The sequence below is a fragment of the Phaseolus vulgaris genome, chromosome 11, assembly GCF_051622355.1.
Source record: "Phaseolus vulgaris cultivar YP4 chromosome 11, ASM5162235v1, whole genome shotgun sequence".
NCBI lineage: Eukaryota > Viridiplantae > Streptophyta > Magnoliopsida > Fabales > Fabaceae > Phaseolus > Phaseolus vulgaris.
In genome coordinates this window covers 50235082-50259883 of record NC_143508.1, presented here as the reverse complement: position 1 = coordinate 50259883, position 24802 = coordinate 50235082, and the positions used below count along the sequence as shown (strand labels likewise).

Genomic DNA, 24802 nt, shown 5'->3' with positions numbered 1-24802 from the left:
TAGGACAATTTGAATGACCACCTCGATCATGACCTCGTCCATGCCAATTTTGCTAGTTCATCTGTCCCCTAGCTTCATTGTTGTTTCCATGTCCACGACCTCCGTTGTGATCAAAACCGCGACCTCCGCGTCCATGCCCTCTTCCTTGGTTATGTTGCACGTACATCACCTCTTCCTCCAAGAATTTTTGTTTCTTTTTTTTACTTTCGTTGTTCATGTGCTTCAAGAGAACCCGTGAGATCATAAATGGTCATCTTTCCCTAGTTTCTTGACTCCTCAATTGCACATACAACATTTTCAAAGTCATCGGTCAATGATTGAAGAATTTTCTCCACAACCCTTGTATCAGTGAGAGTTTCTCCATTGCGTTTTAGTTGATTGACTATTGTTTGCACACGAGTGATGTAACTACATATATCTTCTGAATCCTTCATCTTCATTGCCTCCAACTCACCTTGTAGGTAGAGTTTGAAGACGCATTTGTTTAAATTAGACTACACCCTTGAACAACTTTTCCAAGATGTCCTATGCTTCCTTTGAAGTGGAGGCACCAACAATCTTGTCAAAAATTGCCTCATCAACAACTTGATACAACATGTACAAAGCTGCCTTATCCTTCGATCGTGTCTCTTTCAACACTTTGTTTTTGGGTCGTTGAGTAACTAGTGATATTTTTTTGGTTCTTCAAAACCTTCTTGATCCACCTCGCAAAAATCTTGGGATCCCAGAAAGGCTTTCATTTGGATGCTCCAATTGTCATAATTGGCCATTGTTGTTAGTCGAGACAGAGACAAATGATTGGTTATGCTGACCATAACTCTGATACCAATTTGTGAACAAAGAATATAACTTTTATTTCACTGCTACTTTTCAAATGAGAATACAATATCTCTAAATAGTCTCACAATACATTTCTCAAATTCTACATTATCTCTCATAAAATTTAATTATACTATAAATTACATTTAAAATCATAGTATAAATGACATTCAAAACTAGAATTAAAGCTAATAATTATTGACTATTCAAATTTTAAAATAAAACTGATGACAACTTTGAGTTTAATGCTAACAGGAAATGCAAACGATGGAGCGCAGTGGCTGGGTGAGTGTGTGGTGTACGGTGGTATGTTGGGTGGTTGTTGACGTTTCCAGTGGCGGTGACTATGCATCAACAACTGGGGTGGTGGTAGGCGGTGCAGGAGTGGAGGAGTGGGGTGTTGTGGTGATCCGTGTTGGAAAAAATAAAAGGAGTGTGTGTTAATTGGAGAGTGGGGTGATGATGAGTGAATAAAAAAAGAAGAATGTGAGGGAAAATGAAGGTGAGAGTGTAGAGAATTTGTGTTTTTGTGGAGTGTGGGTGATGGGTATAAATAAGGATGTGAATGAAAGGAGGGAGAATATGATAGTTGTTGCCATGAGAAAAGGGGGAAAGATAATGGGAGAAAAGAGAGGGAGTGGGTGAGAGAAAGAGGGGTGAGAGAAAGAAGAAAAAAGAAAGAAAGGAAGGTATGAAGAATAATGAGTGAAATGGGCTAGGAGGTGCGTGAAGATAAACAAGGGTGTGTGAAGAGTAATGAGCGAGATGGACTATGGATGCGCGAGGATAAACAAGTGTGTGTGAAGAGTAAAAAACTTCTGGGTATAAGGGGTGCGGGAAGATAAAAAAGGGGTTGTCGCCAGTAAGAAACTGCTCGACCAGGAGGGGTGTGTCGAGAAAAACAGAGCGGTGCAAAAAGAGCAGGGGAATTTTATTCTTTCTTTCCTTTTTTTTCTTTTTCAACACTAAATAATCTTTCTGAATTTTTTATGATTTTTCAAGAAAACAAAATTGAAGATATATATTTTTTTTATTTTTTATTATCTTTTTTATTAGTAACAAAAATTTAAATATCCGACAAAATTGGATGATAACAATAATTAAGATAGAATTATTGGAATAAAATAATTTTATACTGAATAATCTCTGGAGATGTTTTTAAAGTATTAATGATACGTGTTCATTATAAGAGACCCTAAATATTTGCCCACAAAATCTACTCTCCCCAAATAGTAGTCTTTTACTTTCAATTTCTTGCAAGAATTTTTCCCTTTTTGTTGTAAGGTAACGACATTGTGTTCAACTTTTTAATTTATGTGTTCTATATTTCCTAATATCATGTACCAAAGTTCTCAATATTATGCAGAAATAAACTTAACTTCCATAATCAATTTAATATTAGAACGTTGCTTGAGTAAATTTGGTTTTTACAGACCAATTATATCCCTATAGTTTTGTATAGACAATTATCTAGGTAATTACAGTTATCTAGGTAATTTCAAATGCAACTTTTCTTTGTATCATACATAAAAATTACCAAATAACTAATTTTTTGATTTAATTTGTTTTTATATAGAGGTTTATGTGTTGTTTTGGTACAAAACTGATTACTAACTGGTGAACTATTATTTCAATTTTATGCATGCAAAAATTGATGTACATAAAATATATTTCTACATGATGATCTGATTGGAGTGAAACTAAATTGTGGGTGTGCATATTAATTTTAACTTATACTTTTTTAGCCCACACTTTTCCACACTTTTATGCGGGTTGTGTATTGAAAAATTATGGGCAAACTTTGAAAATTGTAACTTAAAGAATTCACAGTTTATTACACATGGCTTATAATGCTTATTAAGATACATTAATAAATTTATTTTTAAAGACAATATATCAAAACTGTGACTTAATCATCTATAATTTTTTTTTAAAAATGGTCTATAGTTGTCTCTAAGCCACACACTTATGAAAATGTTGTATTTTTTACTTTTAGGCAACATATGTAAGTATTGTCCTAAGGCAAAACTTATAAGTGTTGCCTTGCACATAAAAGCTATAAAATTTAACTTTTTTAACAAAATTGAAGTATTGAAATGTTTTGATAAATGTCGTATTATTAATTTATTTTTTTAGTGTAAAATAATATTTTTGTGCACTAATAACTACTTTATGTATAGTTAAAGTTAGATGTTATTTATTTAGCAACTCGTTTTAAAGTAGTATTTTAACCGTATAAAATATTATTTAATTACAAATTACTCTTGGTACTACAAGAAAATCATTAAATAACAAGTAAATATAGAGACAAAAAATAATTAGTCACTATATTGACTAAATTATAGACTAAAAAAATCATTTGTATCTAAAGTGATTTATATTATTAATAAAATTTTATAAAATGTTAAATTGCTATCTAAATTAACTACCAAAGTTTGGTAACTAATGGTTAGATACTAATTTAGAAACTATTTTATAAACTTTTATTAATAATAGAAACTACATTAAATACCAATATTTTTTTTTAATTTATAAAATGGTCTTTAATTTAGTCAAATAGTAATTAATTATTTTAGTCTCTAAAATTAATTTTTATCTAATGATTTGTGTATAGGGTAGCGTGACATTTATTTGAGATAATTTATGATGTGCCTATCAATGAAAATAATTAAAAGGCTTAATTAGGGTCCTATTAAATTTTTTTCGTCTATTAATACTAAAAATTCCTATATGTTTCGATACATGCCATTTAAGTATTTAAGTTTTGTGTTAATTGAGTACATGATTGTTATCTTGTCTTGTCACATGCTTACATGTCTCGACATGTTATTTTGTGTTAATTAATATTAAACAATATGGTTGCTGTTAACATATATAAGTGACTTAGATGAGGGTAAACAAAAATAAAAATGAAAGAAAAATGAAAATTTAAATACAGTTTTGAGACGAAACACAATGTGGTTGAACAACTGAATAAGCATGGAGTTGAAGTTGTGCATGAAGGTAGTGAAGACCATATAAAAATGAGTGTCAAAACATCCAATACCAGATGAATTTTTGGTTCAAAACAAGTTTAAATTTGTTTGGATAAGATTGAAAAGGAAGTGAAAGGAAAAACATGTTGGATGAGGATAAACACGAACGAAGAGAAAATCAAAATAAAAACTTAAATACAATGTTGGAAGGCTGCGAAAAACATATGGGTTGAAGTTGTGCGTAAGGGTTGTGGAGAATAAAAAACTTACAACTAACTTGCTTACATTTGATATAACCATTATTTTGTCGTTGTACAACTTGTTTCGTAGTCTCCCAATATTATATTTAGATTTTTATTTTTCTTTTCTTTTTATTTTTTTTTATCTTTGTCCAATAATAAAAAATAATTTTTAATAAAAACTCAATTAAAAGTACTGAATGAATGAATGAAGATTTGAAACATGAAAGTAAACAACTCATAAATAAATTTAAATCAACAAAGACACATGAAGGATAAAAGTCTTTACTTAATTTAGCACACTTTTTTTCATTCACATGTAAGATAACAACAATGTTAGTCACACGATTTCAGAACATATGAAACCTCTTTATTTCAAGAACAAAGAAAAAGTAACAATAACATTTATGTACCGCAATACACCACATACTATTTTTTGTGTAGCCACTTATTTACTTAGGAATTTTAAAAACAATACATTATTTTAAATCATAAATGAAAGACCTGATCCATCTAATTTTTCTTTGATAATTTTAGATAGTTTTTCTCTCATAGAAGGAGAAAAATAATTTTCCCAATCTCTCGTTTCAGCTTTCCTAAAAAAGTACTTTTTCTCAAGAAATTGGTATATTATTCCAGATTTATTCACTTCCAAGTTCTTCATCTTCTCAAAACTACATAGCTTGACTATGCTTTCGATCACATTGTTGTTTTCTTCCTCTTGAGTGAAAGGAAAACCCAAAAACTCTGCAATTTTTTTCACCTGAAAATTAGCATCCTCTTTAAGATCTTCATACTTTAAAAACAAAACCCTATTTGGTTTGGCTATGCTCTCCTTCCAATAACCTAGCATGTGACTCCACCATGGACCAAACTCAATTATCCCATTGCAATACATTTCAAAAGCATCCTCCATTTTTAATGTGGATAAAGGCTCTAGCTTAATTTTACCAAAGAAAGACATTGCTGAAACAAAAGTGTCAAAAGGGTTCCTAGAAATATAAATGATCTTACAATTAGACTCCATGATTGATTTGGACAAGGAAGGGAAAGGAGTGTGAGTTCCAAAAAGTCTTGGTTCAATCGTTGGGAATTGAACATCACCACGATATATGAATTCAACAGCAGGCACAAGTTCATGAGGATTGGAACTAAGCAATGGATGGTTCTCAAAGGAGGAGAAGCATTGGCGATTAACAATGGCAAAAGTTAGGGCTTTCAACCAAGTTGTTCCTGATTTTGGAAAACTAGCAACAATAATATCACTATCTTTTGCTTCAAAGTCCTTTTGAAAAAGGTTTACCTCTTTTATGAGAATTGAAGGGCACCAAAATTCTTGGAATAGATAAAGATCAGGGATTCCCCAACCCCTCTCTCTGGGAAGAGAGAGAATGAATTTGTCTTCTTCATTTGCTTGTTGCCCTTCCATTGCCACTCAAAAGATTCAAGAGGGAAAACCCTACAAAATTTGCAAAAGTTCTGATAAGTATAGCTGGCTAGAATGTGCTCATAATTGGAAGTATTGGATGAGAATTTGGTTTCTGGGAGATACCTTTTATAGCAATATAAGTTGAAGAAATTATAAATTTGTTGACCAGTGAAGATAATTGTACATGCAGTGAGCACAGAACTTTGTTACTGTAGTAACATGCAGGTTGAAGAAATTATAAGCTTTTGGACAAATGTCATCAATGGCAGACAAGTTCTGCACCCAAAGTCATCCTTTTATGATTGCATACGACATCAATGTATTCAGATTTTTTAGCTTGTGGTTCAGAATAATTGGCCAAATAATTAAAAACATAACAGTGTTACTGCTCTCACAAATTTAACTCTTTTGGAACAACTGTTTTTTTTTATTAAGTTATGTACCATGTTATTGTTTCGTTTTTCTAGGAAAAAGTTATTGCATGCCTTAATTTTGTCTCTAATTTTTATTAAAATGGTTTATTTGAGTTAATCTTATAAAAAACGATAACGTTTTTGAATGAGATGTTGATAAGCGGATTAGGTATGAGTGAGAATTAAATGATAATCACATGGGATGTTTTTACTAATGCAAGAATGTTAACGTTAATAGTCACCAAAAAATTTCAAAATTGTTACGAAAGTCCAAATCTATTATGAAAATGTCTGATCTAACTTTGGATTCCAAATGATGAAATATTAACTTTGTGTAGAATCATTTTAAGAATTTTCATCCAAAGATTGTTTTTGAAAGAGATTAGAGAATGAAGAAACTTCAATCTACTTGACATAATAATTGAGAGAGATTGTGAGTAAGGGAAGGTTTGTTACTTTGAATTGAAAATTAAGATAAGGAACCTAAATGTTCTAATAAAAAATAAAAAGAAAATTCTCTCACCAAAAATATTCAAATTTTGGGATGAGCAATTCGGAATACAAGAGTTTACAAAAAAAAATTTATACTATGGATCTTGTACTCATTAGTTTAAAACACTACTTCGATAATAAGGATGAGAAAAGAGCTTGTTGAAGAAAGAAAATAAAAATAAATACAAAAAACATGAAAAAAAGAAATAAAGAAGAAAATTCCATAAGGATTCTATGAAGATTTCAAAGATGAATAATTGGAGGAAGGCTCAAAGCTTTCGAGGATGAGATTAGAAAAATTGTTCATGAGTACTTTTTTTAGAGGAATTTGAGAGGATATAGAACTTGATGGTTAACACCTTAGGTGATGTGAGTTGATTTTAAGATTGCACATTTTATGGGTTGCACTTTGTTTATGAGTTTTTGTTTTAAGCAGAATATAGTGAGAAGCCCAAAGAAAATTCACACTGGACACGAATTTAACCAAAATGGTTAAGTAAGTGTGAATGTTCACTTATAGAGGGCAAAGTGAAAAACACAATATAAGGTGTGATGATGATGAGGTGCTGAATTAAGAACAAAAAAAAAAGGAAGCAATTACAATAGATGAACCAAATTGTAAATGAAGAAAATGAAGAACATAAAAAATGGAAGAAGAGTGGCGCAAAGAAGGAAAGGAAAAGGTGAAAATACGAAGAAAACTTATGGAAAAATGGAGTAAGGAGTCACGCTACTTGGAGGACGGGATACTCCAAGATGATTGGTGTAGAGTCGTCACTTCGAGTGTAGAGCACTCAAGATAAGATCCAAGATAATAAGATACTCGACTCACTAAACACTCTAACAAAGTTTCTTTTCTATTAAAAAAACAATGTCTGATTTACAAGAGGGGAGATACTCTATTTATAGATATGAGTGCCTTGGAGAGGAAAAGAGGAAGGGTAGGGGTGTAAATGACTACAAGCTTCTAGAAACTAGGTCAAATGTGAGCACATGGGGGAGTCTTCTAGAATCTAGGTCAAAGGTGAGCACATGGGTGAGTTTCTAGAAGTTAGGTTAAGGTGGGCTTCGGCACAGACCCAATTTACTAAGTACACCCTTTTCTAGCTTATTTTTCCAATTGAAACTCAAAGTGAGCCCAACTTATTTACTTAACTTGTCTTGTAAGAAGACTAGAAGGAAGAACGACTGATATTCTAGTTCATGTTCGATTCTCCCTCTGCTGAGGCTCTTCTGAGATTTGGTGGAGTCTTGTCTTGCATGTTGAGATGACTGACCCAGTTGTGAAGAGTTTGTGGTGTCCTTAGTCATCTGTTTGTCGAGTTGGTTTGTATCACTAGGGAACCATGAATAAAATTTTAGAAAGTTAGAGGTGTCTCTGGAGCTTCTAAACTATCTCATTTAACTTTTATAGTTAATTTGACTCTTCCACTTGATCCTTCAAGCTTTGAAGAGTCTTCTTATGTCTATTAGAACTCTTCAGGCGTCACCCATGTGCTTTTCCCTCAAGTCATCATCACTTTTCACATGTAACCATTACATTCAAAGAACTACTCATGTACAATCCCTATTTTCAAGGGATTAACATTTTCCTAACTTAATTACGTGAGTTAGTTCCTTTTTCTCATCCATTACGCTCCTTAGGATGAAATCTCTCTATATAAAGGAGTCTCCTTTGTTTGTATACATACACTCCTTGATGATTGGTTCGAAGCGCCTTGTTCCATCTGACGAGAATCCCCTAAATTCTCTTACTTTAAAGGAAATACACCTTGTAAAAGGCCTACGACGAAAAAATGCAGTTGCTCGATTGAAAGGAGAAGAGGCATAACTTCCCTTTTGACTTTCTTCTGCTAGAAAATTGGACTCTGATAGAGTATGAATGAGTGGCTTGGAATTCTCGACTGTTCTTTGATTTTTTGAGAGTTCTGTACTCTTGTTTTGGTTCTTATCTTAAAAAAAAATTCTCAAGTGGTGAATCTCCTTACACTTATTCTTTATTTCTTGGATTAAAAGTAATGTGTTCTTACTCTTTCCTTAGTTCCTTTGCACTTTCATTTTTTTTTACTTGTTCTTGTTTTTACTTTGAAACTAATACAAACAAATGGGTTTCTCCATGGTTCTTATAAAAATTATTTTTTTTATAAAAATGAGTTATTTTTTAAAAATTCTTCAATGTATATTTATTTTATCAACAAAAATAAATTAAATAAAAATGAGTATTTTGAGAGATGCCAAACCTTATAAGACAAAAAGAATAGGCTAGAAGTCTCTACCCAAAAAATTTCATCCCTTCCTTTACCTATTCTAAAATATTTAAAAAAATTTCAGAACATTAGCTTCAACTTCATGTACATAAAAAAAAACATTCTAAAAAAGCATGGTTGAACAGCAAAGAACACTTCCATAAGAGAGGTTTAGCATCCAAAAAAGACAAAGGTTCACTAGTTGCAAATGTCTTCTTCCATTTAGGACTCTCTGTCTTAATCAGAGGACGTCACCTCCGCTTCAGCTGCACCAAAGTGTCTTAAGATTATAGAAATTCCATATTGCAAATAAAAGATTTCCTTCGTATGAAGATTCTGCCCAAGCCATTATTGAAAGTGAAAAAAAAAATGTTTAAGCTTACAAAACAGGTTCATGTTCTAGCTTATAAAGAAACACCCGAATTCATCATCATCATTAAATTTTACATTTACAAGACATACTAATTAAGAAAACATAATTACGTCACCGTCATACATAATTTTGTGGTCATCCATTACTAATACCCATAATCCCTAATTAAGTGAACAATATTACATTAATGGTCAATTATATTAGATTTTTAATATGATAATTTAGACACTATACGTTATTTATCTATATATCTACACTACAAGAAAATCATGAAATAGAAACCAATTTTTAAAGACAAAAATAATTAGTTACAATAAAAACTAAAATAGAGACCATTTTAGAAACTAAAAAAAAAATTGGTTTCTAAATTAGTTTCTATTATTTTCTATTATTGTTAAATAGTTTCTAAATTGGTATCTAATTAGCAACTAAGGTTTTACATACCAATTATTTAGTTTCTAAATTTAGTCTCTAAAACCTTGGTTGCTAATTAGATACCAATTCAGAAACTATTTAACAATAATAGAAAATAATAGAAACTAATTTAGAAACCAAATTTCTTTTTAGTTTCTAAAATGGTCTCTATTTTAGTTACTATTGCAACTAATTATTTTGGTTTCTAGAAATTGGTTTATATTTTATTATTATTTTCTTGTAGTGCTATAGGAGGACAATTTATGCAATGAAGAATCTGTGTTTAATTTTCATGTAGACAAAAAGTAATCTAATTAGTGACATTAATTAGTACCGGGAATATAAATTATTTTTTATAAATCATCTACTTTGGTATACTTTATTATTTATTCTCGTTGAATTTTGTGTGTGTGATATTGTATAAAAAACATTTTATTAAAAATTAAATTAACTAATAACAAGAATTAAATAAAAATTAAATTAACTGGTGATACCAATTTTAATTCATAAATAATTTAATCGTTAGTTTCTGAAAACGAAGACTAAATTAACCTATAACTATAATTTCAGGATATAATTCCGTAGTATATATAAACTATTTTCGTCACACTTTAGCTGCAGATTTTAACCATCACACAATGACAAGAGAAACTAAATCCATTTACTTTTAAAAATTAGAGAACTAAAGTCAACGACTTAAAAATATAAAGATCCAAATAAAGTTTGACCAAAAAATACCTTTTTCTATGATAACATTAACATATATTTTGTGTAACATGGCAGCCACTCCATTCAACTTCATCTTCAACATGCAACAATGAGGTTAGTGCCTTGCACGTAAACCGCGTTAAGCTCAACCTAACTTCAACTCATGCATATATATATTACATATATATTGCACGAGTCATATACTCCAAAAAATACATATATATTAATACAATTTACAAGAAACTTCAACTCATGTATGTATATATATATATATACACTTTCACAAACCAGTTACTATTATCAGCACAAACTAGCTATAGCATTAACCATGTCTTCCTTCAAATCTTACGGCAAAGTTGATGAATCAGAGCACGCCATGCTCGAAGTTCGCAGCAAAAGCAGAAAGAGAATCACCATCATAGCCTTGTCCACAGTAGTCCTCATTGGAGTCGTGTGTGCTGCAGTGTTTGGAACAGTTGCTCATAACAACAAGAACAGCAACTCGAATGATGCTCCTTCTGTTTCCAGCTCAGTGAAGGCTGTTTGTGATGTGACACTCTACAAGAATTCCTGCTACAGCAGCCTTGGTTCTGTTGCACACTCGGGTCAGCTTCAACCTCAGGACTTGTTCCTGTTGTCTATTAAAGTGGCCTTAGGTGAGGCTTCTAAGGCTCTTGAGTACTTCTCTGAGAAGGGAGGGTTCAGTGGCTTGAATGTTGATGAAAAGACCATGGAAGATTTTAAGAACTGCAAGGATCTTCTGGGCCTTGCGGTTGATCATTTGAATAGCTCGTTGGCTTCTGGGGGGAAGTTTTCCTTGGTTGATGTGTTGGAGGATCTCAGAACTTGGTTGAGTGCTGCAGGTATATAAGCTTTGGTATATGCTTGTTTAAATTTGCATGTCATCTTCAGTCATGACTATATAACTTCTATTTTGATTCTCTAGAAATTTGTTTTTTTGTTTGTTTGTTTGTATGTGATTAACTCTTGTATTTAACCCCTTTTTCCTGTTTAATTTCTTTGAGAAAATTGTTGTTTTTTTTGCATGTTTAATTAGAAAAATTAAGCAATGAATCTCTTAAAAGTCGTATAGGTTTTTAACATAGATATATTATAATAAATCTTAACCATAATTATCTAAATTCACTATTCTCATTTTATGTAAAAATGCCCATGGACATGTCCTATTCAAGTTTTTATCATTTTATAAAAACTGTTGTTTCTTATTAGATATTGTTAAATATTTTTATTTATGTAATGTATTTAATCTACATTTTCTTTATGTATTCGATATATATAAGGGATTTATCTTATTTTTTTTTTATCTTAATATGATATTAGAGTCATATAAAATATATTTTAGCGAGAGTTTGTTGGATTTAGGTCACCCATTATCCAATCGTTATCGAATTATCCATTATATAATCACATGCATGAGTTGACAGGTCTTAGCGTGAGAGGAGTATCTTAAAGATCTAACATTAACTAGAAATAAAAACATTTCATATACTATATAATTGTTATTGAAATTTGAGCATCAAAAAGGATAATAGGATATAATTGTTAATAGAAATTTTTTTTATGTGATTAACTATATTTAACCCCCTTTGCCTGTTTAATTTCTTTGAGAAAACTGTTGTATAGGTTTTTTTTGCATAGTTATATTATACTAAATAGTAACCATCTAAATATTATTGAATGATCTAAATTTACTATTCTCATTTTTATGTAAAAATGTCCTATACCTTTGATGGCTTTCAAGTTTTTATCATTTTATAAGAACTCCATCAGACCAATGCTTGATGCTTCTCATTTTCTTTCTTATATTGTTATTGGAATTTGAGCATCAAAAGGATAATAGGATCGATATACATTTATTCTTCCCTCCTAAATTAATTCACCAAAACTTCTAAAGAAAAAGTATTACTGAATATTTGAAGATCATTGCTTATCCGTGTGCTACTGCTGAAACAGGCACTTACCATCAAACTTGCATTGATGGCATTGGAGAGGCAGAAGAATCATTGAAGAGCAGTGTATACAACAATCTGAAAAACTCAACAGAGTTTACCAGTAACAGTCTTGCCATCGTGACATGGCTTGACAAGGCTGCAAGCTCTTTGAAACTAAGGCGCTTGTTGAGTACTTCGTCACACCAAGATGAAGAACCAAAGTGGCTTCATTCTAAAGATCGTAAGATGCTTGAAGCTGATAATTTGAAGAAGAAAGCCAATATTGTTGTAGCAAAAGATGGCAGCGGAAAATATAAAACAATCACTGCTGCACTCGAACATGTCCCTGAAAAGAGTGACAAGAGGACTGTGATCTATGTGAAGAAGGGGATTTACGATGAAAATGTGAGGGTGGAGAAGACCAAATGGAATGTCATGATCATTGGTGATGGTATGAACACCACCATTGTTTCTGGAAGCCTTAACTTTGTGGATGGCACCCCAACATTTTCATCAGCAACATTTGGTATGTAACACTTTTTATTAAGTAGACACTGTTTAAAAGTGAATGAAATTTAAAGATAACAAAACTTTTACATTTTTTGGGGAAGAGAGGTAAATCTAAGACTTCTGATTGTAGTGTATACTGATTTTAAACACTTTTGTATGTGGTAACATGGTTTATTTCTTTTCTTTGGTGCAATTTAGCTGTGTTTGGGAAGAATTTCATTGCTAGGGACATGGGATTTCGTAACACAGCTGGTCCACAGAAGCACCAGGCAGTGGCACTGATGACCAGTGCTGATCAAGCAGTTTTCTATAGGTGTCAAATTGATGCATTTCAGGACAGTCTCTATGCTCATTCAAATCGCCAATTCTACAGGGAATGCAACATTTATGGCACTGTTGATTTCATTTTTGGTAATTCAGCAGTTGTGCTCCAAAACTGCAACATTTTGCCAAAGGTGCCTATGAAGGGTCAGCAGAACACCATAACAGCACAGGGAAAAACTGACCCCAACATGAACACAGGAATTTCAATTCAAAATTGCAGCATTTCACCCTTTGGGGACTTAAGTTCTGTGCAGACATACCTTGGAAGACCCTGGAAGAACTACTCAACCACAGTGTTTATGCAATCCACATTGGGGAGTTTGATTAACCCAAATGGATGGTTACCATGGGTAGGGAACTCAGCACCAGATACCATATTTTATGCAGAATTTCAGAATGTTGGACCTGGAGCTTCAACAAAAAATAGGGTGCAGTGGAAGGGTTTGAAAACCATTACACTTAAACAAGCCAGCAAGTTTACTGTCAAATCTTTTATTTCAGGGGAGAAATGGATTCCAGCTTCTGGTGCCACCTTTAAATCTTCTATGTGATCACTTTGATACACATAATGCAATGTATGATGCAAAATCTGTCTGTAATATTTTCAAATTTCCCTTTTTTTTTGCTTTTTATTATTAATTTGATTCTATATACAGATTAATCTAATTTGAGGCTTCTTTTGAAGTTCTTGGAACCTACTAGAGGCATTACACCTCTTATGAGTACTCATTTGATACTATGTTTGCATCAATCTATTTTTCTTTGTATTAAGCCTCTTTTTCTTCAACATTCTTGCAACTACTCAGGCATTGAAATGGCTGTATACAGATGCAAACATATATATATATATATATATATATATATATATATATATATATATATATATATATATATATATATATATATATATATATATATATATGATATTTGATTGAGTTGGAGAAAACAACTTTGACTTGAAGCTTCATATGAAAATAAAATGAGGCAAAAGGGTCTATCACTGTGCTGTTCCATGTTAATGGTATTCATGTCAGATTATTAACTAATCTAATATGACAAATTCAAATTAACCAAAAATTCAAATTCCTCTGAATAATAAACAATGGTAACTCTATCCCAAGATAATTTTTTTTTTGAATTTGATCCAAACATTCAGCACATGACCCTCATCCCTTTTGTAAGCTCTTTCAACACATAAAAAATGATGATCCAGTTACATCACATTCTACTTAACCAATAGTGAATGAAATTTATTGTTTCTTACTCCATACAATTGAATTCAGTTACCTAATCTAAAGTCCTTCAGAGTAGGGTATATCTGTATCTGGAAGCCATGTATTCCCCAAGGTAAAATTATACACAGTAAAGTTCCAAGCTTGTGTAGGGCTCAGTATATTGTAACCATTCCATTGTACCCTCTTGCTTGTATCAGAACCAGGTCCAAAGTTATTGAACTCACCATAAAAGAGGGTGTCTAATCCATCTGTGCCATTCCACTCTAACCATCCAACAGATTGAATTAGTTCTCCAATGTATGACTGCATGTATACTGTTCTTGAGTACAATTTCCATGGCCTTCCCAAGTAATTCTTAGTTGATTTCAAGTCTGCAGCCAAGTCAGGTGCAGCATCAATCCTGCAATTCTGTATTGAAATTCCAGTGCTTTGATTGGGGTCAGTTCTGCCTTGTGCTGTGACAGCATTCTTCTGGTTTGGCAATGGTTTTCTGGCATAGATGTTACAGCTCTGGAACACCACTGCAGCATTTCCAAAAATGAAATCCACAGTGCCATAAATGTCACATTCCCTATAGAACTGCCTGAGAGAGTGGACATAGAGAGTGTCTTGATACCCTTCAAAACTGCAATGGTAGAATGTAGAGAGGTCTGCATTGTTCCTCAGAGCCACTGCTTGGTGCTTCTCAGGGCCAGCAGTGTTTCTGAATGTAACATCCACAGCAACGAATCTTTCTCCAGAGACCGCTGCATTGATCATATAAAACGTTGCATCTCATCAAACTCATTGCAGAAGAAGTACTGATCATGATCATTAATTTGAAAAGATAAAAAAAAGTCACTAACATATAGGTAAAATTAGCTCCTTGAGTTATTTTATTAAGGTTTAATGAATTATTACTTAAAACTTTACTTTATTATTTTTATACTCTCTCCTACTTTGTATACATACCATTTTTAATCTTTACTGTATGATTAATATGTATAATCCATAGTAAATAATAGAGGATTGAAAAACATGTACACAATAAATCTCATATAATAAAACCTGGTTTAAGAAAATATATCAGTCTTATGAATAGTTCATCAAAAATTTCTCAGCCTATGATTTCTATTTATGTGAAGGTATGTATGACATAACTTTGTTCCTCTATCATTGAACTACTAAAAATGTGTTCTCTATGACCTTTTAGCACTATATTGAGGTTCCAAAATATTAATTTACTTACCAAAGGTTGAAGAATTGAAAGTGGTCCAACCATCTACCACACTATGGTTTCCTGTGATGCAAGTCTTGTTGATACCATCGCCAATAAGCAAGATATTCTTCTTTTGAAAGGGAACAGTGACATATTCCTCATAGGATCCTTCTTTTGCATAGATAAGGAAATAGCCATCTTCTGGCCTTAAATTGTCTGGTGCAGCAGCAATAGCTTCTCCAATGGAGGTGAAGTTGTCTGTGCCACTAAGGCTCACAATCACAAACTCTTTAAGTAGGATCCCTTTGCTCTCAGTTTCTTTAAGAATCCTTTCACTTCTAGTGCTGCAATTGGATGATGCTGCGCAACTATACTTTGTGTGAAGAAGCTGCCCAAAGTATAATTTTACAATAGAAAGACTTATTTCAATAATAATTTGAGAGATTTAAAATCATATATATCAAAGCTAAAGAAACTGACTTCAATTAGATCAAACACTTTTCACCAATAAGAGACAACCAATGACTTCCATACTACATTACTACTATAAAGGTATATAAAATAGGGGTGGTTCTTCGATTGCAGCTTTGCTTGGCAAGTCTGGTGTTTTTGCTATAGATGGCTTGGGGTTCTGGTCGTGTCACACTTTGAGCCGAAGAATAACTTTGATCATTTTACGATGAGTCTTGCTTTAGAGACGGTTAATAGTGTATGGACCACAATCTGGGTCGGGGTGGTTAGCGAGATATGACATCATAGGAATAACATTTTTTTCAAAAGAAGAGTGACGAATGCGTCTGAAGTATTTTCTTTGGTGCAAATAAAGGTTTGTTCTTGGATCTCTTTAAATTTCAGGTCAACTTCATTTTCCTTTTCAGATTGGTGTTTAGAACCTATGTTGTGTATGAGGTTAATCACTTGATTGTGTTAGATGTAGCAAGGACAAGGTAAGTTTTAGTTAGTTTGAAAGGTTTTAGGCAGGAATTGATAGTCGGATATCGTGCATAAGGGTTAAACCACCCTGAAGTGGTTCTTATTTATTTATTTTTTTGTTACCGATAAAAAAAAACTACAAATGTATATAAAATAGCATGTGGTGCATGAGAAGATGCTTGCGAGTTGCACGTGCATGGTTTTGTTGTTTATTCGTAAAACATGCAAAGAACCCACGTGGCAAAATCACCAGGTTACTACTCATAGTTTAAACTTTAAAACCAACCTAGGTTGACCTGAACTAACCAATCCTTGGATCTGTTGACTTTTCAAAAGATATCTATAAACTAGATACCGTAATTAATAACGTGAACGAATTAATTTTATAATATTTTTTCTCATTATTATTTTCCATCATAGTCTTCATCTTTTATATTTACTCTTGTTCTAAAAATGTTGTAAAAATATGATGTTGAAATAGTAGAATCAAACCTATACTTAGAGGACGAGACTCACAAGTTCTAATTTATTGTGTGACTAGATTTCGACACAGCCATGAGGGCACAAGGAATGTTGTTTTATTAAAATCTATGTGCATGAGAAAATATTATATATATATATATATTTATATATATAAGAAAATTATGGGTAGAATTTTATGTAAATTATCCAAATTCAAATGGGAGGTGACTGAAAGAGCTCTATTTTAATTTGTTGTGATTTTTTTTTTAAAACTATTTCACAATTAATTTTATAAACACATTCTCATATGATAATCTTTTTATAAAGTAAGTGTTTAATTAAATTATTTATCAAACTGCATCGTACAAATGTAAATTGTAGACACAACCATCCTAGACTATAAGTAAAATTAAAAAGAAAAAGAAAGTGGTTTTAGTCTTTGATTTTTTCGTTAAATTTAATTTTGGTGTCTATAGATTGGAAAAACTAGTGTTTAAATTTCAAAAAAATTAAAAGTTTAGTATTTTTTTTCTATTTTTTTTACCACGAAAATGTTACTGAATATTACATCTAAATATAAAAATATTTATTTCACATGTTGTTTAAAAGTTGAAAGACTAATTCTTAGTTAAAATAAATTATTAAAAAATTAAGTTTGAGACAAAAATAAAATACCTTTCTGAATAATTGAAAAATGAGAGAAGCATAGAAACCAAAAAAAAAACTAATATTAAGAAGTAAATTTCAAAAAATAAAAATAAAAATTTCAAGTCTAATTCAACCTCAAAAAATGGCTTATGAGATTGAGTTAGGTTTGAAATTCACTTCTTAATATGATATTAGAGTCATTTTCGAGTCTATATATCTTAGTGAATGTTTGTTGGACTTATCAGGTCATTCGCTATCAACCGTTATCGAACCATCCATAATATGTTATCGCATGTACGGGCCGTCATTTTCGGCATGAGAGAGTGTGTTAGAGATCTCACATGTACTAAAGATTAAAGGATTTTATGAGGTTGAGTTAGACTTAAAATCTCCTTTATAATAATAAGTAAAATTATGTTTTTATGTGTTTTCAGAAAGCTAGTGGGTATGTTATGTAAGTGATAATAACGTATTTTATGATAGAATGATGCATGTCATTTTAATTCTTTCATAAATTTCATCTCATAGGTTGAGATAATCTAAAATGTTATCTTTTAATTTGATTATTCTTTGTTTGTTGATAAAAAAAGTCCAAGGTAAAGAATAGTTACCTTAATGAGCTTTTTCAATGGCTGTCTGACCTTGAAATTCTGGGTGGGAAGACCATGTTTGCGGGTCTTATGCTTCTTGAGATTCTTCTTCAGAGCCTGCGCGACCAACCCAAGTGACACACTGTAGAGTTGTGTGACATTGTTGAGAGGCACAGCAAGAGCATTGACAATGTTGCTCTTGATCACCACCAACTCATCATAGCAAGTGTACTGGTTAGTGGCCACAGCACTGAGATATGTCTCAATCTTATCAACCAACTCTGTGTTGGAGGGGTCTGCAGATTTCAGCTCTTCTGAAACTGACTCCAAGTACCCAACACTCAGCTGGCTCAGCTCACTGCAGTCTTCTAGGGCTGCAATCTCTGCACTGCTCAGAGAAGAAGATTTCTTCTTTTTGAGGAAATCAGTGAAGGCTTTGGCCAGTCTTTTGGCTTGTTTTAGGCTTTGTTTGACTGAGAATTTGCCAAATTTGTAAGGATCAGAAGGTGAGGATTGAATGGATGAGAGAATGGAACGGCATAGTTTTGGATATAGTGTGGCCTTGCATGCTGAAGAGGGTGAAGTAGGTGCAAGAGGGGGAGGAGGAGCATGAGTTGGAGACGGTGATGGAGAAGGAGAAGGAGAAGGAGAAGGAGCATGAGATAGAGATGGTGATGGAGAAGGAGAAGGAGCATGATGAGCTAGAGATGGTGATGGAGAAGGAGCATGTGTTGGAGATTGTTGTGGAGAAGGGGTATGTATTGGAGATGGTGATGGAGTTTGAGCTAAGAGTAATGGAAGAAAGAGGGAGAGAAAAAAGAGGAAGAGAAAGGACATTGGTGAGGATGACATGTTGAAGGGTTAAGGTTTTGGTTGTTTGAGGATGTGATGTGTTAATTGGATGGTGTGTTATGGTGTTGGAAGAATGGGGATTTATAGGGTGATGGAGATGAAGTTACTAGGAAGCATAAAGGGGTGTGAGAAATAATAATTAGGGAAGAGAATGAGAGGGTGGGGGTGTCGGTTTGAGCATGCAAAAAGGGCGAAAAATAATGCATTGTAGACGGTGGGAACGTGGCTTTGAGTCAAATTCTAAGGGAGTACTTATATGCATGGCATGGAGGATATTGATGATTGGTATTTGGAATAGATTATGATAAGTAATTTGTATTCACACTAGTGCGTGACTTTGAATTGTCATAGTTGTATACAAGTTATAGTAAGTGAGGTCAAACCACTCTTTTGAGATTCTTTAAAGAAAAAGCATGTGCAAAGTAAAACCATTTTTACAACTAGAAGATATGAAAGAGGTAACAGCGTATCAAATCAATATATAATACGAATAGAAGAACTCTCAGGATAACTTAAAAAAAAAATCAAAATGAACAAATTTTAAATTTTATCTCAAAATAGTAATCTCAAATTGATTATGGAAGTAATAAGTGACACGCTCTAGAACTTATAGGTGTTACCAAACTTTCATTTTAAAAACCAACACTCACATTTCTCTCTCTCTCATTTACTTTCATTCAACGTTTCTCTCTCTTTTATTTTCTCGACCTCCGTGTTTCTCTTTCTTTTATTTCATTGTCTTTTGGTTTCTCTCATTCATTTTGTTGGATTTCTTCTTCTTCTCATTCATTTGCTCTACGATTTTCTCTCATTCACTTGGGCTTTCTTTATTCTGTGCAGCAATCGGTAGTGGAATAGGTTTTCCTTCATATTCATGTTTGACGAACTTGAATCCATTGTATGTTCAAGCACCAAGGTGAAATATTCTCCTTCTTTTGTCCACATGGTTATTTTCATTATTGGTTTTTTGTTGTTTTATACGTTTTTAATGGATATTTGTTAAAGATGTGTGTTTTTCCACTTTTTATGGTTTTCTTCGCTTTGGGTTTTGTTTTCAACTGCTATGTGAACCGCATTTCGTTTTTTTTTTTTGGTTCTGGGTGTCGTTTTCAATTTCTATTTGAATCGCAATGTATTAATCTTTTTCTTCTGCATTTGCTGGAAAAATTAGGGTTTTATGGTTTCTATGTTTTTCTTCGTTTTTGGTTTTCTTTTTTTCTCGATGGGTTTCGTTTTCAACTGCTATATGAGTGATGAACATATATTTATTCATATTCACCAGCCTTATTCATAGATTATTGGACTATAATAATAAATAAATTTATTGTTTTAATTAATATTCTTATAATTGGGTTTATTTGGGCCTTAACTATTATTATTGTTAATTTTGTGTTTTTAGAGTAAATTATCCGGAGGAAGCATTTACCTTTGTGAATGGGCTAAATATGCAAAAGTCCAAGTTGCTTCTTTGAATCAAAACAGAAAACAAATTCTGAGGAGAAGAAAGAGAAAATAAAAGCTACAAGATCCCAAAAACAAAATTGGAAGCAAATTCTGCAAAATAAAAAGAATTATGGAAAGTGGAAACGGTTTACAAAATCTAAACTGCAATATTTTCCCAAGATCCTTGGAGAGCAGAAAAGTCTATAAAAGGGCACAAGCATCAAGGAGAAAAGGGAGAGCTTCATAGAGTTTTCTTAGTTTATTTATTCTTAGTAATTCTTTTGTTTTGCCTCCGTATGGAAGGCTAAACCTTTTTGGTTGATTCTTTTGTAATTCCCCATTAAGTTATGAGGTTTTTTTCAATAAAAGTTTCAATTTTTAATTCTCTATAACAATTATTTTAATAGTCTAATCTCCTGGAAAACTAGTTTTTGTGAGAGGTTGTACTTGAACGCATGATTGAGAGGTTGTACTTGAACGCATGATTGAGAGTCTTCCTTATCTTAAACTTTGGTTTCTTAGTTAGTTCACATTGTTCTAATTAATTTCTTGGGCGCATGATTTAAGGGAGAGGAGGTAAGCATTCCCATGGAGTATACGCATGGAACAAAGTGGGTATTGATTAAACCAGTAGACGCATGTTTTACTGGTGAGTTTCAGTTTAATTAGATTGGCGCATGTTCGATCTGGTTTAACTCTGTTGGAGGATTGAGAAAAGATTAATCTTTAGAGAACCTGTGAAGAATTCAATGGTGGAAGAACTTGAGATCAACCGCTTTTTATTTTTTTGTTTCAAATCTCTTTTATATTTTCTGCATAACTATCTTAACCCCTTTTTATTATTATTGTTATTGTTAACTTTTATTGTTTGCAGATAGCTTCTAAACACTGATTTATTGATTTTACTATTAGATTCGTTGGGAGACGACTTGGGGTCATCTAACCACAATTATACTATCATCTCTTTAGTGTTAGACAATTTTACGCTATAATCATATTAATTTGACAACAAAACGACAACTATCAATGAGCCACAACCTATTCATCTTCTTCTTCTGCATTTGCTGGAAAAAATAGGTTTTCTTCATTTTTTGTGTTCTTTTTTGCTCGGTATTGTGTTTCGTTTTCGACTGCTATGTGAACCATCTTCTTCTTCTGCATTTGCTGGAAAAAAAAGGATTTTATGGTTTCTATGGGTTTTTTGGCTTTTGGTTTTCTTTTTTGCTCGCTGGGTTTGGTTTTCAACTGCTATGTGAATGACAATCTATTCATCTTCTTCTGCATTTGCTGGAAAAATTAGGTTTTCTATGGTTTTCTTCGCTTTTGGTTTTGTTCTGCTTTTGGTTTTTTTTCTTTGTTTATGCAAATATTTCGCTTTCGTTTTCTTCTGTTGATCTCATACTTTTTGCAATCTTTTCATCTACAGGTATCCAATTTTGTGCTTTTGATTCAAGTTTGAAAAGGTTTTAGAGGTAATTGTCTTTGTGTATTATTACCTTTCATTTTATTATTATTATTTTTAATATTTATTATTATTATTTATTCTTTCATATTTTCAAAATTTACAATTTCAAGATCATTAATTACCTTTTTAATTCATATCTTTTTTTTTCTGACTTGTACACTTATTTTCAATTCCAATATTATTATTATTATTATTATTATTATTATTATTATTATTATTATTATTATTCAAATATTTAATTTTTCATATTTTCAAAATTTACAATTTCAACATCATTAATTACCTTTCTAATATTTTTTTTTCTGACTTTTGCTGGAAACTTATTTCCAATTCCAATATTATTATTATTATTATTACTCTTCGAATATTTAATTTTTCAAATTTTACAATTCCAAAATCATGTTCATTATTACTTATATTAATCACATATATTTATACATTTATTTTTATTTCACTACAAGAAAATCATCAAATAGAAACAAATTTTTAGAAACCAAAATAATTAGATACAATAGTAACTAAATTGGAGACCATTTTAGAAACTAAAACAAAAATTGGTTTCTAAATTAGTTTATATTATTTTCTATTATTGTTAAATAGTTTCTAAATTGGTATCTAATTAACAACCAATGTTTTATCTACCAATTATTTAGTTTCTAAATTTAGTCTCTAAAACCTTGGTTGTTAATTAGAGACCAATTTAGAAACTATTTAACAATAATAGAAAATAATATAAACTAATTTAGAAACCAATTTTTGTTTTAGTTTCCAAAATGGTCTCTAATTTAGTTACTATTGCAACTAATTATTTTGGTCACTAAAAATTGGTTTCTATTTTATGATTTTTCTTGTAGTGTTCGTTTTGCCTTCAAAATTTTATTCCTTTTAACCTAGTTCTTCACGTTTCCAACTTTTTTTAGGATAATTTCATTTTTATATATTATTAGCAATACTTCTTTTGTAAAATAGACAAAAATAAAAACAAATAGTTTTTACCCTTAAAATAATGTTTATTGGGAAATTATAAAATTTAGCTGACTTTTGACCTACTTTGTGCTAAATTGTAGTGATGGAATCCAAATCGAAATATTGTTTGAATCTTAGCATCTGCTTCAGACTATCACAACTTGTATATATAATATAATCTTGTTGTACACAGTTTCTGACAATCACCTTTCTACATATTATCAAATTGCTTAGGAAACTAATTATAAAAGGTTACCAGAGAAGTATATGCATTAAAAAAATGTATAAAGATAAAAAGACTCCCATGAAAATAATGTTATGTTGCGATGTCAACTTCTTATCTTATTTTTAAATTACGAAAAGTAAAATTTAAAAATTCTTTGACTTTTCCTTTCTTATTCTATAATTTATCTTGTGGAAGGCATGTTATTAGTAATTGTTAACATTAATTATTATCACTTGTAAACTCTTTCTCAACTTGTTTTAATATGCTTTTTAAGAATATAATCTTTTACCTTTTACTGTTGCCACTCTTTCTTCAACTTAATTTAATTATTCTGAATATAGGGCAAATCTCTTTGCTGTGTGGTTCCTTTCTCTTCACTCTATTGCATGAATCTTTGTTGTTAGGTAGTATTAGAGTTATAAAAATGTTACTTTGACAATTGTAGAGTGAAAGATATAAGTTTACAAATAAAATATTATTTTTTTAGTTATAATCTAGTGATTGTTAACATATTCAAACTCGTTATATATAGAAAGAAAAAAGGTTTTTGTTCCAACATGATTATGCAAGCATTTAACATGTGGTCTACCTAGTTTGGAGGTTTTGTAAAAAAGTTGTCACAACTAAAGAAGTTTTATTTTGAAATGATAATTAATCATAATACAACAAGAGCTCCTTTATCTGTTCCCTCTCAGATTTGATTATCAACCCAAATTTGTGCATCAAAATTGTTCTTAAAAAAGAATGGGTGCAGGGGTGAGTAATAGAGTAGGATGCAGTTGGGTGGGTTTAATTTTGTGGGGGTAGGGACAACTAAGAACATATATAAGGGGAAAATGTGTATGTTGTCTTAAGTGTAAAAAATGATTTAAAGTCATTGATTAAGACTAGGATGGGAGTATTATATAAGGTTGTTCTGGGATGAACAAACGCTAGTGATGCATCTGTTATGTGTGATGTTATCTATGATGTGTTCTTTTAGTCGTAACAATGTGACACTACCTTAGCTAAAGGCTAGGAAAGGTATTCATATGTGCAGGTTGTGAAGGATCGAAAGGATGAGAACATGAAGTGAAATGAAGATGTTCAGATTATGGAGGATATGAATGTGGATGGTTATAGATTTTTCATACCTTGGATAAGAATACTTTTGAGTGGAAAACGAAGTGGTATAATAAACCAAGAAAGAATTGAATATCAATGAGCGATTGTCAAAAGGACTATGCAGAACTATGTTGCAAGGAACTTGGAGATAGAGTGAAGAAGTGGATAACTTTGAATGAGCCATGGACTTACAACATCAAGGGTTATGCAGAAGGGACGAATGCCCCAGGTGGTCGATATTCTTCTTAGTCGAACCCTGATTGCAATGGTGGTGATTCTGAGACTGAATGATAAAGAGAATGCAATAATCTCACAAACTATATGACAAGGATGTTAATACAACTAAAATAGAAGTTGTTTTCAGCTCTCTATCAAGTGGAGTATTTGCAGGTTTTGGAAGAATAATAGCATTCATAGATTCTAGAGGGCATCATACTTAACTAATTTCTAATTGTATAGGAATGGGGTAGGTGGTTCTACAAAAATTTCTATGGAACAAAATAAGGATGAGCAGAGTCATATATGATTTAGTTTGAGTGCTTGTTATGAAAACAAATAAATATTATTTGTAATTTGTTTGCTCTATTTGTTTAAAGTTGGATTTTGTATAAGGGTTCGGACACCTCTAAAGTGTTCTCTTTATATAATTCATTCATTTATGATAAAAGAAAATCATAAAAAAAAAGTTCATCACAAAAATATTAATCGTAGAATCTATCACGAAACATATATTGTTAAAGAAATAATTAATTAGCTAACTGTGTCTAATGTCTAATAAGCTTTAGC

At 31.7% G+C, this 24802-nt stretch overlaps 3 protein-coding genes across 3 annotated transcripts; 1 reads left to right on the top strand and 2 right to left on the bottom strand.

Moving 5' to 3' along the window:
- Window positions 1-4381: 4381 nt before the first annotated feature.
- LOC137833250 (cytosolic sulfotransferase 15) lies at window positions 4382-5704 on the bottom strand. The gene has a single exon (XM_068641611.2). The coding sequence runs from the start codon at window positions 5460-5462 to the stop codon at window positions 4518-4520; it is 945 nt and encodes a 314-aa protein (XP_068497712.2). The 5' UTR covers window positions 5463-5704; the 3' UTR covers window positions 4382-4517.
- Window positions 5705-10397: 4693 nt separating this feature from the next.
- Window positions 10398-13533, top strand: LOC137810254 (putative pectinesterase/pectinesterase inhibitor 24). Its single transcript, XM_068611432.2, has 3 exons — window positions 10398-10971; window positions 12083-12586; window positions 12769-13533. Exons 1-3 carry the CDS (start codon window positions 10437-10439, stop codon window positions 13443-13445), a joined length of 1716 nt encoding a protein of 571 aa, XP_068467533.2. The 5' UTR covers window positions 10398-10436; the 3' UTR covers window positions 13446-13533.
- A 343-nt stretch (window positions 13534-13876) lies between these two features.
- On the bottom strand, window positions 13877-19036 carry LOC137832619 (Plant invertase/pectin methylesterase inhibitor superfamily). The gene is made up of 3 exons (XM_068640883.2): window positions 17982-19036; window positions 15358-15715; window positions 13877-14875 (listed from the first exon to the last, which is right to left on the bottom strand). The coding sequence occupies exons 1-3, from the start codon at window positions 18810-18812 to the stop codon at window positions 14187-14189; spliced, it is 1878 nt and encodes a 625-aa protein (XP_068496984.2). The 5' UTR covers window positions 18813-19036; the 3' UTR covers window positions 13877-14186.
- Between the last annotated feature and the right edge of the window lie 5766 nt (window positions 19037-24802).